General features: G+C 30.1%; 2 protein-coding genes across 3 annotated transcripts in view; one reads left to right on the top strand and one right to left on the bottom strand.

Annotated features, from left to right (window-relative positions):
- Window positions 1-1,680: 1,680 nt before the first annotated feature.
- On the top strand, window positions 1,681-10,938 carry LOC126737929 (toll-like receptor 4). Its single transcript, XM_050443034.1, has 2 exons — window positions 1,681-1,968; window positions 8,216-10,938. Exon 2 carries the CDS (start codon window positions 8,240-8,242, stop codon window positions 10,817-10,819), a length of 2,580 nt encoding a protein of 859 aa, XP_050298991.1. The 5' UTR covers window positions 1,681-1,968; window positions 8,216-8,239; the 3' UTR covers window positions 10,820-10,938.
- Window positions 10,939-15,342: 4,404 nt separating this feature from the next.
- Window positions 15,343-17,751, bottom strand: part of LOC126737445 (calpain-9-like) — a 131,404-nt gene continuing 128,995 nt past the window's right edge. For both annotated transcript variants that reach the window (XM_050442353.1, XM_050442354.1), the window contains 8 exons: window positions 17,528-17,700; window positions 17,248-17,453; window positions 17,031-17,188; window positions 16,873-16,945; window positions 16,054-16,278; window positions 15,803-15,998; window positions 15,695-15,750; window positions 15,343-15,636 (listed from right to left, as the gene is read on the bottom strand). In XM_050442353.1, coding sequence (XP_050298310.1) covers window positions 15,610-15,636; window positions 15,695-15,750; window positions 15,803-15,998; window positions 16,054-16,278; window positions 16,873-16,945; window positions 17,031-17,188; window positions 17,248-17,453; window positions 17,528-17,700 — 1,114 coding nt within the window. In that variant the 3' untranslated portion in view covers window positions 15,343-15,609. The remainder of the gene's footprint in view (window positions 15,637-15,694; window positions 15,751-15,802; window positions 15,999-16,053; window positions 16,279-16,872; window positions 16,946-17,030; window positions 17,189-17,247; window positions 17,454-17,527; window positions 17,701-17,751) is intronic.

The following is a 17,751-nucleotide window of genomic DNA, read 5'->3' as shown; positions in this document are numbered from 1 at the left end:
TAGTGGGATTACAATTAAAGTCCGTGTATAATAATAACGGAGGCTTTTGCAAAATAAACAAAATCCTATTATAAGGGCTCAAATAATTTAAAATAGAACTTTTGGGAAAATTCCAGAACTTTAGCTCAATTTGCGCAATTTTACTCATAAAGTTTCGTTTACGTGACTAAGTTTAGTGGATGATGCTTCAAATTAATATGATCCTAGACGAAAAAGTGTACTTCGGGGAAAGTAAGTTTCTAGGTATTTACAAGTCGGTAAATATAGTTTTCAATCATCAATCCCACTAGAAGTTATTTATGAATATTTTGTACCGAATTCTTCAATTCAAATTTTCTAGAGAAGAGAAGTAATTTATTAAAATAATATTGTTTTAGAGAAAAATTAATTAATTTTTTTTATGGGAATATATATCTGGGTAAACATTATTCGAAGTAATAAAGCTAGACATAAAAAGTGAAATGTTCACTCTATTTTCAATAGCCATGGAAGAGATATCAACAGGAAGATTGCTTTAAAGTGCATGCAAAATTATTATATATTCCAGTAGTTTCAATTGCACTATTAGATGAACGTTCTTGCTTGTTCAGTTGCGATATTAGAAATGTTTTCACACTTTTTCTTAAAATTATTGAACTTATTTGGGTTTTGAACTCACTTGGAAAGTTTTTATAAATGAATCAAATCTATACAAAACTCTTATACAAAAGCCACGAAAAAATTAAAAATACCGTAATATATTTTCTGATCCAATAATATATTCCGAGCTTAGTTAGGGCCAGTAAAAAAACAGAAATCTTATTAGTCTTATAAGGACGTTTCCACGTAAATATTATAATATATAAGAGTCTAATAATGTTGAATTGTTTAATTTTTTTTACTACTGTAACATAAAATATTTTGTTGTTGGTATAGTTATTAAATTTCTTATAAGAACCCTAGGAAAAAACATTTTTGGCCGTTTTGGAAAAAAATCAGTATCGAATATCTAGATACGTTTATGACTAAACTTAGCAGTTGAATTCAAAAATGTATGGGTGAACTATACATTTTTTCCAAAGCAGTTGGGCTAAAATAAGAATTTTTCTTGAAAAATATAGGAAATTCTTGTTGAATTTTTTGTTGTAAATTCTCTTTTCTAGGATTATGAAAAATATTTAACTGTATTTAAAAATATATAGACTGCTACAAAACCTTCTAGAATCTACTTTTTTAATTCTACAAAATTTAAATAGCCCCAAATCAATAATTCTTGTTAAATGTATGTTTCGGTACTAAAAGTACTTTAATTTATTCTTACAACCAGTTCTATAACTAATAAAAAATCCTTGTGGCAACATGATAGTACTGTTAAGTATAGGAATCCTGTTTTGATGCCATCTGATGATCTTTTCAGTATTCAATAAACTTAAAAAATAAATCTCGAAAATGCTGAAAGTCCTAAAACTCAAACAAGAAATCCTCAACAAAAATATGCAACCTTGGAAAAAATATTCTCGCCCATGAATATATTTATTATAAAAATGAAGTTCATGGATGTTTATGACCAAATTACTTGGAAAACGTCCTTAATATAGAATCTTAAGGTCTTTCATCGGACACACAGGAAACTAAAATAATTTAAATTTGACCGAACGATGTCAGTGGTAAGCCGTCGGACTGGTGCGGCAGGCAACATCAACATCATAAAATCGGTGTTTGCTTAAACAATTTACAAATTTTGTGCCGATTGTCAAGAGAGGAACTCGGATTTTAACTTGTGCGGTATTCACGAATAGTGGGGTGCATCCGCTTCAAACGAGGGCAAACCTAAACTTAATGATTTTATATTGTTAAATAATTTGTTTTGTCATTATTTTGTGTTACAAAAAGTTGAAGTGACAGTGTTAGAATCAGAAATGTTTTAGTAATGATGGAATTATGTTGACCCTGATGACGTTAATGGATTAATATGTTTTGTTATGTAAGGTAAGTTATTTGTATACCTAAATTATACACAATTTTTATTTGTTTTTGCCGTATTCTTGTGATCTAACTGACCCGATACATGTAAATAAATTGCTACATAAAATTCAAGCAAATTTCATTTTTCTAATTTGAAAATTATAGGAGATATCTAATTGATGTCCCAGTTACATGTTCTGTCGCACATTATATCATAAAATATCAATAACTTGACTTTGTATTAAAATTATATAGTTTTTGTTTAATATTTAAATATTCATCGATTGGGGTAATAGAAGACAAAGGGTGTTTCATAGAAAAATAGCTGATTTTTCGCATGTATGTTTTGAGAATTTGATTGTCAATTATTTTTCATTTAGCACTAAAGTGTCTGCAAAAGAAATTCACATTTATATTTTGATACTCGAAAGGTTTTTCTTAGGCATCTTATTATTGCAAGAAAATTGAGGAACAACTATTTCATAAAAATATTCTCAAAAACAATGACTTGTTGCTTGAGTGTTCTTATATTTTTCAATTGTAAACCACTTTTATTTGGGAGTTAAGTCAGTAAAACCGTAGAATTTAGATTGGCTGTATCAGCAAGCAGCATACATTTCAAAGGCAGTTATATAAATATTATGTAGTCAGAAAACTTTTAACATTCCTGGTCTGTTCAGATGATATCAGTATCATCAGTGACATTACAAGTTCTAATAATCTTTAATACAATTTTATCGTTCTTTAATCGAGTCACTAATTCGATATAGTTTGGATATATAGGGTTCTGCTGTTTATGATTTTTATACAAAAACATGAATCACAATAATTCAAAATTTTGAGGTTCCGGTGGTTGATTTTTAGTCAGTGTATATTAGAGTTACCATAGAATGTATACATAAACACTCAAACCTTTACTCAACAAAAGATTATAAGTGTTAAACCAGGACTGCATGTAATTCGCAATGCTGTATACCACAAGCCAAAAATACTACCTTCGTAACATCACTAGATTATGTTGGCTTAAAGTTTTACAACTTTTTGCCAGTTTATATAAAAAACAAAAAAGTTTAAAAAATCCGTTGGAAAATTCTTTAAAAACAATTCAGATACTTATAAAGAATTGCTGGTTATAGTCGGATACAAAAAAATATAGAACTGCAGGTACAATATTTATTTCGGTAGTTGAATCTTTCTTAGTTAATAAAGAGCTTTTGAATTTGAATGGATATTCAATAAACATTCCCTTTAACATGAAATATGGGTAGAACTTTAGTTTATCTAACTGATCTATGCCATCACATTTACGGAATCATCATGGAAGTTTTTGCATATTACTGAGTTATCCCAGGAGATTCCTTGTCATCAAAATAAATATTCTAGGAACGTCCTGGATTTTTTTCAGATGATCTCCAATAAGTCTTTAAAGCAAATTGAGTTTTAAATAGAATCTTTTTACATATGTGATATACAACATAAAAATATTCTATACGATTTTTTTTTAATTTACCGGTTTAAATATCCGTTATTCTAAATCATAAAGCTTTGCCTAAGAACTTGTGTATTTTATTGATTTATTAACGTATAAATTGATTTTTTTTTTCAAATCTGTAGAATCAAAATTTATTATAGTCAATAAAATAATCCGATCTTTTGATCAGTAGTTTGCTGTACTTTGGTTGAACAAACTTTGCCCAAGCTGTACAATACTGCCAAAAGCTGTATGGTCACCATATATTGATTAATTTTTTATGAATTAATTATTTATTGATATTGATACTTTAAATATTTAAAAATGTTTGGGAATATATAAAAATGTTTATGAATAACCGAGCCGCTTTTGCTTAAAATCACTCTGATCAGCTGATAATTTTTAGTTTATACTTATTACACTAATTTTTTATTTAAATGAAAAGTTTTCGAAATTATTTCAATATATTTGCGGTACTTTTTATTTGATTTGTAAGCATATTTATTTTAATCTATTACACGGAAAACAAGGCTTTCTAAATTATACGTAAAAATTAGATTATTTGATATAAAAAATATTCAATATTCTACATCTACGTTATTCTAATATACCGGTTACAAATTTTGCAAAATATAATCTAGCCGTTAGCAAAAAATTAACGCCATATTGATGTTTAACTTGTCATTAGCATACTTTATGATCGTATTGGGATTTTTGCATGGACATACGTGAGCTGGTATATATCAATTCATGTTTTTTAATATCAAGAATTCAAAAAAAAATTATATTGTAGAGGTCTTGAGACTTATGATTATATTGATTTTTTTTATTTTCTAACCTAAACTGGAGCGTTGGCTCTATCTTTCTCTCTTTCTATATCCCATGTATATGTCGTTAATAATAAAACATATTACTACGTTATCCTGAAAACTCGTTTCTCATGTCCTAAATATTCAGTAGTATAACCTAACAAAAACTGCTTTTTAGTAACAGTATAATATATTTTCATATTCGCATTACTAAACACTGAAATATATAAGACGCTCCTATATTTTCCTACCATTATTTTTCCTAATTTCCGACAGTTTTATTTATTTAAGATAAATATTATCGCAGGGATGTTTATTTAGATATTTAACATTTTATTCGCCATTTTCTTGCCGGCATATTACATATTAACAAATATATTTACGGTTTATTTCTTACAGTGCTATTAAGCATATTCCGAAATTTTTAGTAAACGTAGATATGAAATTTTATAGAATTCATGTCAGATAAAAAGTGCAATAGTACTGTTCAAAGAATTTTATTAATTTATATGATCTGTTTTGTTATATATCATCAGATCATCAAGATCAAAACATAAATCCTATATTTTTTAAATTTTTTACGTAATTAATTGCTGGTCTGTTTAGGAACATGTAAAGTTTTCTCTAGATTGCAAGACGCAACTCTAGTGAATCCTTTCCTGTACACCTGCTGGTAAAATGTATCAATAAAGAACTTTTTTAGAATAGCTTTTCCAATATGGCTATAGAAAAGTGGCTTTATCACGGCTTAAATGCTTGAAGCTTAGACAATCAAAACTTTATAATTTGATTGAATTATCTTAATATGTTATGATATTTAGATAATTTCCTATTGTTTTTATACTTATGTTGGTAGAGATCCTTCGATAATAAACCATATTTGGACTGACTTTTTTAAGTTTATTTATTCAGTCAACCGTAATATTGTGAAATGAGATCCTTCCTAAAACATAAATTATAACCTTGCAACAGTGAAAGCTTATTTGTTCAGCCAAATCTTAATTAGAAAGTGTTGAGTTAATGAAAATGCTACTTGTTACTCATACCTTTTGGATGCGTTATAACATTTTCACGAAATATTTTTGTTTCCGTATTCTTAAAAGCCTTTAGCTTCACTGGAAAAACATAGATGTCTAGGGTTCATATTAATACTGAATATTACATTAAGACTTTTTTAAATATATTTTTCCTACTAATAATATACTTTTTTACGCAATTATTTAATAATTTTTATCATGCAGTAACAGAACCTCTCTGAAAAAAATACTAAATTTGTAGATTGACGTATGGGGGAATTACTTATTGTTCGAAAAGTTGAATTAATATGTATCTTATGTAATAATATTATATGTTAATTTAATGTAAAATTTTGGCTCACCTACTGAAATAACCTTTATGGTTTTACTAGAAGAAGAAGCGAAACTCGTATATGTTGGACTTTCACATATAACACTTAAAAAGGATAATGAACTTTAATATATTGGTGGTTGAGTTGGTTATAGTAATACAAACAATGAGACTTATTAACATTTTTTGAGGTGTGTATTTATTTAAAAATGTTCCTACGTATATACATATTTATTTAAATACGTCAGGAGTACTTCTGCATGTAAGACCTGAATAAAATATTTACTGTCATATTACCATAAATTTGGTGTATCGATTTGCAAAGAATACGTACATACTTGCATGGATAATGGTGCAAGATAGAGATTTACCCAATAAAGGGAGTGATATAACCAATTATGTGATAAGTCCTTGATGCAATGATTTTTCTTAAAAATACAAGTATAACAATAACATAATATGTAAATAGAATATTTAGAGCATCTTCTAAAATACCGTTAGTTCAGAACATTTCTGAAAAATGCTAGGAAAGACCTGTAGATTCTTAATAGTCATATATATTTTTTTTAAATCTTGTTTGCGAATCTTTTTCCAAAAGATCTGTATTTTATATTATTTAAATTTTTTTATTCAATTGAATTTTAAGAATTATCTTTCTTTTTAAACTAAATTTGTATTTATAATTATTTTCTCTTAAAGGTGTTTGACTAAATTATATAAAAATTTCTATATTAAAAAATATATCATTGAGACTGAACGATCTCAAAATTTACATTTTTAATTTTTTTTTAGTTTATGCAACTTAATTATTATTTGTCTAACAAGTTTGTTCTATTACCTTATTTTAATCAGTTATGCGTCTTTTTTCAACTGAAAGTTCTTTTACTATTTAGGTTTTTGTTAATTTTGCAAACTTGTTTTCCGATTACAAAAAAACAACAATCTTTTAAATCCTCAAATTAAGTAAATTATCGATTTAAAATGTCTAAATTTTATTAATATTTTATACTTTTCTCTTACTAAATTAATTTTTAGAAGTCTTTCTATCTAGGCTATTAAATTTGTATTTAATCTTTTTTATTACCTACATTAAGAAAAATAGAAATTTTCCATTGCAAAGATTCATATTTCTGAAAATCTACATTTCTTTAAATAATTTTTAAATAAAAAAAACACTTAATAATTTTTTAATATGTAATTTTTTTTTCAGAAGATTTAAATCTTGTATTATTTTAAAAAAAATAATCCAATTAATTTTTAGAAAACTAAGCTAAATTTGCATTTAAAATTCCTATTTTATTTTCTAAAAAAAGATATAATAAAATGAATAAAAAATTTGAGGCTAAGATATGTGTAGATTAACATTTTTAAGTATTTTTAATTTCAGTTCTGGCAACTTAATTTTTATTTATTTTTTTAATTTCCTTTATTAACATTATTTAATTTGTCTTTTAATTAAAGCTCTTTTAGCATGTAAATCTTTAGTAAATTTGTACAATAATTTCTAATTTAAATTGAATGAAAAATTTGAATTTTTAAAATCTCAAATAATAATTTCCGATTCAAAATGTCCATATTTTAGCATCATAGCAAGTTGAATATTATTTTTTCAAAAATGTTGTTCTGTTGAAGTACCTAAATTAGTTATATGGTTTTTGTTTAAATTGTAATTTGTATTTTTTTATTAATTCAAATTAAAAAAAAATAATCAAATAAATTTTTAAGTTGTTTTAATCAAATTGACAATTACTATTACATTGTTTTTTTACTAAATTGACTTTTATAAAACATTTATTCCTAAATTGGTCTTCCATAGATCTAACTCACCACTTTCTCCAAATAATGGCTTACAGTTTACCTGAATATATCGAACTCTATATTGTAAAATTTTTTATATTATTTAAAAGAAAACTTCAACAATTCTCTTTGTCTTTCCCTGGAGACTTTCATGCTTGTTTTTTATTTTAACCACCTCATTTCTTTCACTTTTCATGCCTTTTGACATAATTGTTGATAGTTTTTGTACTTTATTTAAAAGATTATTGGAAACACTGGTTTTCTCTTTATTGTTGGTTCTGCTATGCTTTTTAGTCTATTCTTTACTTCTTTATTCTCCTGTTAGTTACACTAATTGCTGCTTTAGTTAACCCTTAATAGTTTTGACACTTTCCATAGAGGTTTCAACTGTTTAATCATATTTTCATTTTCTAGTATACTGAAATCGTAGTTTCTCTTTGATTACATGGATATAGGAATCCTGCTTTACTTTTCGTATATTCTAATGTGACCAAGATTCACTCTATTGAGATTACGTAATGCCTTGGATATTCAGTTTGATCATCATTATTTACATATGGTTCAGGAATTTCAGGACGTTTAGGAATATGCTAAAATTCAGGCAAACACTAATTTTAATTTAAAAAAATTAGATCATGGAAATAATCTTTACTCTTTGTTTATTTCAAGGTGAACAAGATATACTCCATTGAGATCATGCGTTGGTTTGGAACATCATTTACATGTAGTTCAGAAATTTCGGAGGGTTTCAAAAAATTTTGATAAAAAATTAGATCACTTTTAAAAGTTTAAAGCTAAAACTTCAATTACTGATATACTCTTTCTTATACATTTTCCTTATTTTCAGATCAAAAAATGTTACCAAATAGAGATGATTCCACCTAATCTGCTCTTCACCTTCATCGTCTTCACTACAACACTGATGGTCAAATGTTACGATAAATGCTCAGGAAACTACTGCCCGCCACCACCATTAAGAAGCAGATCCTTATTCTTCAAAGGGCACATCGCACCAATTGTGGGACAGAACGACGCTGGCTGTTTCTGTCGCGAGGACCCTATAAATCCATATTTTGCCCTTTGCTATGGTCGAAGTTATTGCCCTATGATGCCGCGAAATGTTACTTTACAAAGTCCAACTTTAAAACTTACAAATACGCATATCATGGAGCTTCGCGCAGGTGATTTCGAAAACCTCTCGCAGCTCACCGAGTTACAGATCGAGGGCAATTACAATTTAAAAGTCATCTTAAATGGGACTTTTGAAAATTTGAAAAGTTTAGTCAATCTTACGGTATCTTTTAATACCCAGCTAGTGTATTTGGACGAAGAGGCTTTTAGAGGGCTTGAAAACTTGGAAAACTTATTTTTAAATAGTAATGCTTTTACTAGTTTATTTATGGTTGTTAGATGTTTAGGTGTTGAAACAGTGCCAAATTTAAAGTCTCTTATCTTGGATGCCAACAGCTTCGTGCATATTGGTGCTGATGATTTTCATGTTATGAAAGGGTCTCTATTAACAGAACTTAGTCTGAACTTATGCAGAATTGAGTTTATTCATCCTGAAGCTTTTGCACCTTTAGCCAACTTAGAAATGCTTCATATTGGTGAGAATATTATTAACAGCTCGATTATAACGAACGCTTTAAATTACACTTTGCAAATTGGCATTGATCTGAAGTGCTTGGCGTTAGTTAATATGGGCTTCAAAAAAGCTCCTCCAAAAGACTTATTAGACATTATTGCAAAATCGAATGTAACAGAACTAAATTTATCAAAGAACCAGTTTGAGGTGATAGACAAAAACAGTTTTCCATATATGCCAAACTTAGTTCTTTTAAATTTGAAAGAAGTGTTTGTCAAAGATATATCTGGTGATGCCTTTGACAATTTTCCAAATTTAAGATATCTTTTTCTTTGCGGAAACAGGCTCTATAATATTCCCAATAGTGTTTTAAATTTATCAAACCTAACGTTGCTGGATATGCAGGAAAACTCACCTGGAGACTCGTTTCACGTTTATTTTAACTTCAAGAGGGTTGAGTTTACTAATATGACAATGCTTAAGCATCTTAACATGGGCTTTAATGGCCTGGCCCATTTATTTAACACTTCATTTATCGGTCTGACCCATTTGGAGGAGCTGGTATTAAAGAATTCGTCAGTATTTCATATAGAATCAGGTACATTTGTACCATTGGAAAACCTGCGTCTACTGGTTTTAGATAACAACTTGATGGTGCATGAGGACGCTGTTCCAGATGTCTTTTTTAGTCTTACCAAACTTGAAGTACTTACAATGAGAGGTTGTGGTTTTAAATACATAACAAACAACCCATTTCGCAATTTAAAATTGTTGAGGATACTTGTTTTAGAGAGAAATGAATTAAAGACTTTAGGTTCACTAGATTTTGCTTCTCTAATATCTTTGACTGACTTAGATCTATCTTTTAATTTAATTAATACATGGGAGCAAAGAATATTTCAGAATAACACTAATTTATCAAAGGTATCATTAGCAAAGAATAAAATAGCTGATATATCATTAGCGATGCTGGAAGATTTTGAGGGCTTAACAGTTAACTTAGATATGAACGCTATCATATGCAAATGCTTTATAACATATAATGCTTTTAAAAAATGGAGAGAGAAGAGGCCTGACAAAGGATTTAATAATGTTACTTTATTTGATCCTCCAGTTCATTGTGTTTATCCTGAACATCTTGATAATGTCACTGTGGAAGATTTCTTAACAAAAAGGCAATATGGACCTACCATTTGCAGTTTTCAGCGGAAAAGAATATTCTTGTTGCTCCCACTGATTATTTTGGTAGTTTTTTTCATAATAATGGGGTTTTTAGCTTTTTGGTATCGATGGCATATAAAATACTGGATTTTCTTAACCAAGTTGTACCTAAGTCGTAAGGGTAAAATCAAACCTAAACCTAAGAAGCTTGAAGGTTATACAAACTATGTATATGATGCATTTGTATCATATAGTACTGAAGATAGAGAATTTGTAGCCAACTTGGTAACCATAATGGAAGAGGGTGAATCTCCGTTGAGACTTTGCGTTTATGAACGTGATTTTGAAATAGGTTCTATCATATCCGAGAGTATCGTGGAAAGCATTGCAAAGAGTCGCAAAACTATAATAATTATTAGCGAGAATTATGTTAAATCACAATGGTGTAGATGGGAGAGTTTGATTTGCGAGTACCACAGACTCTACTTGCAAAACGAAGATGGCAAATATGTGGATGATTCGTTAATTTTAATTAAGTTGACACCAGTTAGTGAGAAATATTTGACTCCGATGTTAAAATACTTATTGAAGACTAGGATTTACTTGCAATGGGTGAGCGATGAGAATAAACAGTCTGCGTTTTGGAATAGATTACGGAAAACATTGAGGACAGTGGTGCCAGAGCCTGAAATAACTAAAATTTAAGATCTTAGTTATAAAGTATATTTACAGACGTAAACATATTTTTGATTTTAGTTTATTTCGCAATGTGATAATTATTTGTATATAATTTTGTTATTGGAAATACATGGTTATTTTTACAAGACCTTATTTTATATTCTACATTCCTTTTTATTTTATAATTACCGTAACTGTGTTTAAAATTTACCATATCAAACATGGTTGCATATGCAGGAAAGCTTACCCAAAGACTCATGGCATGAGCTTTAATGGGCTGACTGATTTGTTTAACACAGCAAAGAATAAAATAGCTGATACATCGATGCTGGAAGATTTTGAACAGTTAACTTAGATATTAATGCTATCATATGCAAATGCTTTATAACATACAATGCTTATGAAAAATGAAGAGATAAGAGGCATGACAAGGGAATTAATAATGTTATTTTATATGACCCTCCAGTCCATTGTGTTTATCCTGAACATTTTGATAATGTTACTGTGGAAGATTTCTTAACAAAAAGACAATATCGGCCAGCCATTTGCAGTACATTCTTGTTTCTCCTATTGATTGTTTAAGTAATTTTTGTTCATAATAATGGGGTTCTTAGTTTTTTGGTATCGATGGCATATATAATATTGTTTTTTTTTTAACCGAGTTGTACTTAAGTCGCAAGGGTAAAATCAGACCTAAACCTAAAAAAGTTTAAAGGTTATATGAACTATGTAGGTACATGATGCATTTGTATCATATCGCACTGAAGATATAGAAAATTTATGTTTAAAATAAATATGCAAGAAAATTATGCTTAAGCTGCATCCACACCGAGTCGACACTGTCGATCGACTATGTCTATCGACGTTGTCGACTTAGTGTGTACGTTGCAATCGACGATGTCGATCGACAAAATTAGTCGATCGACATGTCGATTTGTTTTCCACCGCTTGTCGGTAAACATGAAGAACACTAAAGTCGATCGACTTTAGTGTGTGGACGTGTTTTCGACGTTCGACATTTGACAACACGTGGCCGTGTGTTTTCGTTGGAGAAATGAAATGGGAACAAGCTAAAGTCATAGCCTTTATTGAGGCATACAAACTAAAAATAAATCTATGGGATTCTAAAACCGAAAACTATAAGAACAGGAACTTGAGGCACGATGCCCTTATGGAAATTGGTAAAGAATTTAACATCGAGAAGCAAGCGGTAGAACAAAAAATTAAAAATCTTCAAAGTCAATTTGCAAGAGAAGTAAAAAAAATAAAGGACAGCAAGAAATCTGGCTCTGGTACGGAGGATGTGTATAAAAGTAAATGGTTTGCTTTTGAAAGTATGAAATTTTTACTAGACAAAAATAAGCCCAGGGAGATGTTGGATTCACAAGTACGTAGACTTTGAGAGCTTATCTATGTATTTTTATTTTTAAACGACAGGTTGTTTAGAAGACTGTTACGCCTTTAACATATTTCGTATTGCCAAGGAACTTCTCCTTCGGGTGTCATAAAATAGTCTCTTAATATGTTTCTCGCTTGTTGGGCCTGCACTGCACTTCTTCTGGGTATTCTGGGTAAGTCTGCTAAGCCAGGCCCATTACCATTATCATTTCTCCAAGCTCCTGGAATAACGTCAGTTGAATCAGAGCAGTCAGAATCGAATGTTCCAGGGGGATTATAAATGTTCTTAGATGCACTTTTTCTAAAAAAGTTGTGCGAGTAACATCCTGCTAACGTTACCTTGCAGGCGGTTTGAGGTTCTAATAGTAATGGTTTGAGAAATATTCTAAATACATTAGATATTAATCCAAACACATTTTCTGAGGCGATAATTAAATACTCTTCACTAGAACCTTTAGTGTGACTTCCTGCATATGGTTTCATTATGTTTGTTGACAAAGGAAATGCGTCGTCTGCAACAAAAACATATGGGCTTTTTAGATCACTATTTGGGAGTTGATTTTCTCCAGCTAAATGCATTGTATCGTCCTTGACAAGCTTATTAAACGTAGTACTACTAAACACGCCTCCATCGGAAATGCGCACTTGGCATTCAACATTGGCATAAATAAAATTGTAGTTTGCGTCGACTACGGCGAACAAAAAAATGCTAAAAAATCCTTGTAACTGAAGAATTCACTGCCGCTGTTGATTGAAGCCTGCAACGATATGTGTTTTCCAGCCATAGCTCCGGCGCAGTTTTGAAAGTTCCTACGATTGTAATAGTCCTCGGCAACGGCTTTCCATTCTGCTTCGTTTTTAGGCATCTGAAATTTAAAAAAAATATATTTTATTTTTGCCAACAATGTGGATAATACTGCTGATGAGCATGAGAATACTCAAGATGCCATTTTAAATACTGGAGAAGGCAACTCTAAACACTCTACGGGTAGTAATGTAAATGCCGATAATGTTGAAAAAGCAAAGGAAACTTTAACTACAAAAAAACAGTTTAAGTCGCCAGCTCTTGGCCACGTACCTTCAAGAAAAAGGAAATGCGATAACCCAATGGTCACTAAAGCCTACGAGATAATGACGCAAACATTAGCGACAAAACAATCAAAGTGTGTTTATAATATTTGGCGAAGAAGTGGCTGTGACATTGTGAAATTTGCCCACTACTTATGCTGAAGCTACAGTGCAGCACAAAATAAGCACACTTCTGTTTGAAGCAAAGTTGGGAAATTACAATTATCCCGTAGCACAACAACCACAGCAGCAGTGTTTTTCTCAGGGTCAGCAACAATACTATTATCCTTAATCTCACCGATGCATTCCCCGGAATCATATTCCTCATGCTTTCCTTTTAGCAATCTCCCTACTTCGGCACAATCAACTACTGCCCTTACAACTGATGAAGATGAAGCTGCAGATCGTTTCATCACCCAACTGCAATCTCCAGGAAGTCATACCTCATAAGCTTGGTGATAAGTATAGATATGCGCACAACTATTCTCATTTAGGGTTTAAATATTTAGTTTTGTTTTAGTTATAGTTTATTTTTATTACTGCTGTGCTTATCTATTCTTTATTATGGTTATGAAAATTTGATTTAAGAAGTAGCTATAACTATATTTTCATATTTATATAAATCTCGTTAAATCTTAATAAATAAAGTGCTTACCTTAATATAGTCTTGTAATACATCAATATGGGCATCGCACACCTCCACAACAATTTTGGAAATTGCCTGTTTTGAAATTTTGAAAAGATACATTAGTGAGTGGTACGAATCTCCAGTTGATAAAAATTGTAACGTTACAGCAAGACGCTCCTTTATGGGAATGGCAGGTCTATAATTGGTATCTTCTTTACAAATTTTTGGCCCGATTTTTAGTAATAAATATTCAAATTCACCTTCTGACATTCGAAAAAAATTTCTAAAACCACCATTGCACCTGTAATCAAGGCTCAATATGTTTATGTCATCTTTTTTTAAATCGTCTATCAAATTACTAGCATTGTATCTAGTTCTGCTTTGAAGATTTGGTCGAACCCAAAATCTTTCTTTGCGCGCAATTTTTCTTTTTTTAGTCGCGATAATAACATACGCGGCACAAGCAAGAATTACGTCTTCTTCGTCGGACATGTTGATTTGACTGATCGACAAACATTTGTGTCGACTCTGGTGTGGACAGATGCAGTTTTTGTCGCTTGTTGATCAACAATGTCGATAGACATAGTCGATCGACGTGGACGCAGCTTTAGACAAGTTACACGTTTATTTTAATTTAAGAGGGTTGAGTTTATCAATATGACAATGAATAAACTCCTTAATATGGGCCTCAATGATCTGGCCCATTTGTTAATTTCTTCTTTTAACGCTTTATTGAAATACTGGTATATATTTTAAATACCCAATTTAATATTGTTGAGAGTACTTATTTTAAAGAGGAATGAATTGAAGACTTTGGGCTATTTAGATTTTGCACCTCTAATATCTTTGACTACCTTGGACTTCTATCTAATCTCTTAACTACTACATAGGAACATATACTTTTTGAGGAAAACATTAAGCTTTTAGAAGTAAAAGTTGCATTTAAGTCGTCATGATAAAATCAAACTCAAATCAAAGAAACTTGAAAGATGAAAGAGAGAGTTTGATCTGCGAGATCTACAGGCTCTATTTGTAATACGAAGATGGTCAATAAATAGACGAACCAAAAATGTTGATCAAGCCTACATCAATTAGTGATTAAAACATTTGAATTTGATGTAAGTATCAACATAACGTTGAAGTATAAATATATACTCAACATCAGATTTATGAAGTAAATCCTAATCTTTAACAAAACTTCTGCTTTTTGCTTTCTGCTTGACTAAAGGAACCTACAACAAAATATGCAAAGTACTCAACTTAGCTAATTTGGACTAGACTCAATAAATGTCTGTCTTTCTCTTCATTTTCTTTTTCCTCTTAATTTTTGCCTTTCTATTACTTTTCTTCCATATCTTCCCCTTTGCCTTCTGTCAACAACAGTTTTGTCAAATATTCGAGCTTTCTTCGAAATCTTGATCTATATACAGATAGATGAAATAAAGTACTCTTATCATATAGTCACTTAATTATTTAATACTTCGTTAACTTTTTTAAAATACATCAGGCAATCTTATTGCTTATAGAATAATATTAAAATAAGGTACCTTTGAATAAAATTGCACAAGTTAAATAAATTAAAATATCGGTACTATACAGCTTGACAATAATTACTATGTACAGATTAGTTACAAATTTACAGTTAAACATTTGAAAATTATAAAATACAGATAACTCTTTGGCATAAGATTATAATTAAAACATTATACATCAGTTGTGATATTTATGAGTAGATTGTCATCAGGATCATCTAAAAGAAATACAGAAATAGTAAATATGCATTAATACCAAAATTGTAATTGATTTACCTCTTCTAGAGATATAGGATTGCTTTTCATTTTTGTATCAAGATTGTGGTACCGCTCTAAAAAAAAATAATATTTATCACTATAATCTAATAGGAAAACATATATTACCATGTGCCAAATATAGTCGTATAAGTGCCATAATGTAACTTTCTGGTGTAACAATCCTATTTTTAGCAAATCTCAGTACTAAACATTCCAGTACTTTATTACTGACAGTACAACCAGCTTCCCATAGCAAAGCTCTCAAGTTATAGCTAGAAGTTTTCCCGCTGTTGTGGCCCCTTTCAAATTTTTGGAATGCCAGCTAAAAATATATTAAAATTAATGTTAAAATTATCTTTAAAGAATATAGTACTTACCCTCCAAAACTGTAGCATATGTATCATTGTAGGTATATCAATTAAATTTATTCTTCCGCTAATATTGTAATCCTTTAACATAATCAGACTTTTACAGAGCTCCAAGCTGGGTTTCTCGCATAAGTACGATTTCCAGTTGGATTTTAAAATCTTTTGCAGTTGACTAGCGTCCACTTCTGGCGGATATTTGAGCAAAAGTTTTGGGAGAATTGACTTTCCTTCTTTCTATAATACATTATCAATTAATATCAAAAAATTAAGGAGAGGTAAGAATATTTTTATCGCTTTCCGGTTTAAAACTATCTACTTCAGGCACATAAAAATTTACTGTATCGGGGATATCCAATATTTTATATGACTGCTAAAATAAATATTTTATCTTAATTTAATTTTACGTAATTGTTAAATCAATAAAACTTCTAAATGAATATTTTTTTTGTTTAATTTATTTTATACGAAAGCTATAATTGTACAACAGCTGAAAAAAAATGCGCACACTTGCTTCATGTGAATCTAACCTTTCCGTCCCTGAACAAACGTGATTTGGTTGGCAGAATAGAGGGTGAAATATTAATGCCTCATTAAGTGGCAGTTTGTTCACACAATAATGCATCTCTATGACTATCGATTTGATATATATTTAGATAATTAAGTAGCTCTTATTTCGACCCTAAGCCTAGTGAATAAAGCTCGCGAAATAAAACTTTAATAAATTAAATACTTATATACCTATCAGCAAGAAATTATTAATAAAGCTGAGTCGTATCTTAAAAAGTTATGAATTTATAAAAAAATATTTTTTTAATCAAAAATACTTACATGAAGAGTTGAAGTTTCATCATTAAATTCTAGTGCTAAATTTTTTATTAACATATTGTCCTCATTAACTTCCCTAAAACAAATGAAGAAAAAATAATTTTCGAAAGACTCAGGTAGTAAAAGAAAAATAATATTATAGATCTTTAATTTTTACATACCAAATATTACTTTGTTCATCGGTAAGTATCCTAAGTAAAAATTTCCCATCTAAATTTGGTACGTTTGTTTGCGGCACTACAATGTAGTCTCCTGGCGGTAATGTAAAGAATGTTACTACTTCTCGGGCAATAGAATGGTTCGTTACATCCAGAGGCTTCTACAAATTTAAAAACAGTAAATAATTTAAATAATTCAATTATATTATATGTTGTATACTTGGTCAGCAACAAAGTTGGGTGTCAATCTCTGCATTGAAGCAGGCACCTCATAAACAGCAAACCCAATAGCAAAAAGAGGTTTTCTCTTTTTTACATCAACAACATTGGTCTCGTAACATTGTGTGACAGAAACAACTACATGGCATTTATTGCTGGTGGCCCTTGGGATTTGCACATGAAACTGAGGATTCATTGAAGTTGTTTCTATGTTTAAAAAAAATCTAAGTAATATGCTGAAGAAGGTTTTATTGCCAATATAATATAACATACTTACTTACCAATATACGTTGGCCCACCTCCAGCATTGTATCCTGCCCTCCACCTCCTCCTAGCTAAAACCGCCCTCCAAGGTTGCTTTGAGTGAAGGGCGCCCTCCATCATCCAGTCATCAGGACCAATATGAACCAAGTCGAGTTGAGTAAAGTGTCTGGCAAAGTCTTCAAAAGACATCCTGCAAAACCATGAACTGTGCCAACGTCCTAGTATGAAAAGTACATGATTT

This window comes from Anthonomus grandis, chromosome 6 (assembly GCF_022605725.1).
Source record: "Anthonomus grandis grandis chromosome 6, icAntGran1.3, whole genome shotgun sequence".
NCBI lineage: Eukaryota > Metazoa > Arthropoda > Insecta > Coleoptera > Curculionidae > Anthonomus > Anthonomus grandis.
This window is presented reverse-complemented; position numbering and strand designations above follow the sequence as displayed.

Coding starts and splice junctions, on each gene's coding strand:
- LOC126737929 (XM_050443034.1), top strand. CDS start 8,240: ATGATTCCACCTAATCTGCTCTTCACCTTCATCGTCTTCACTACAACA.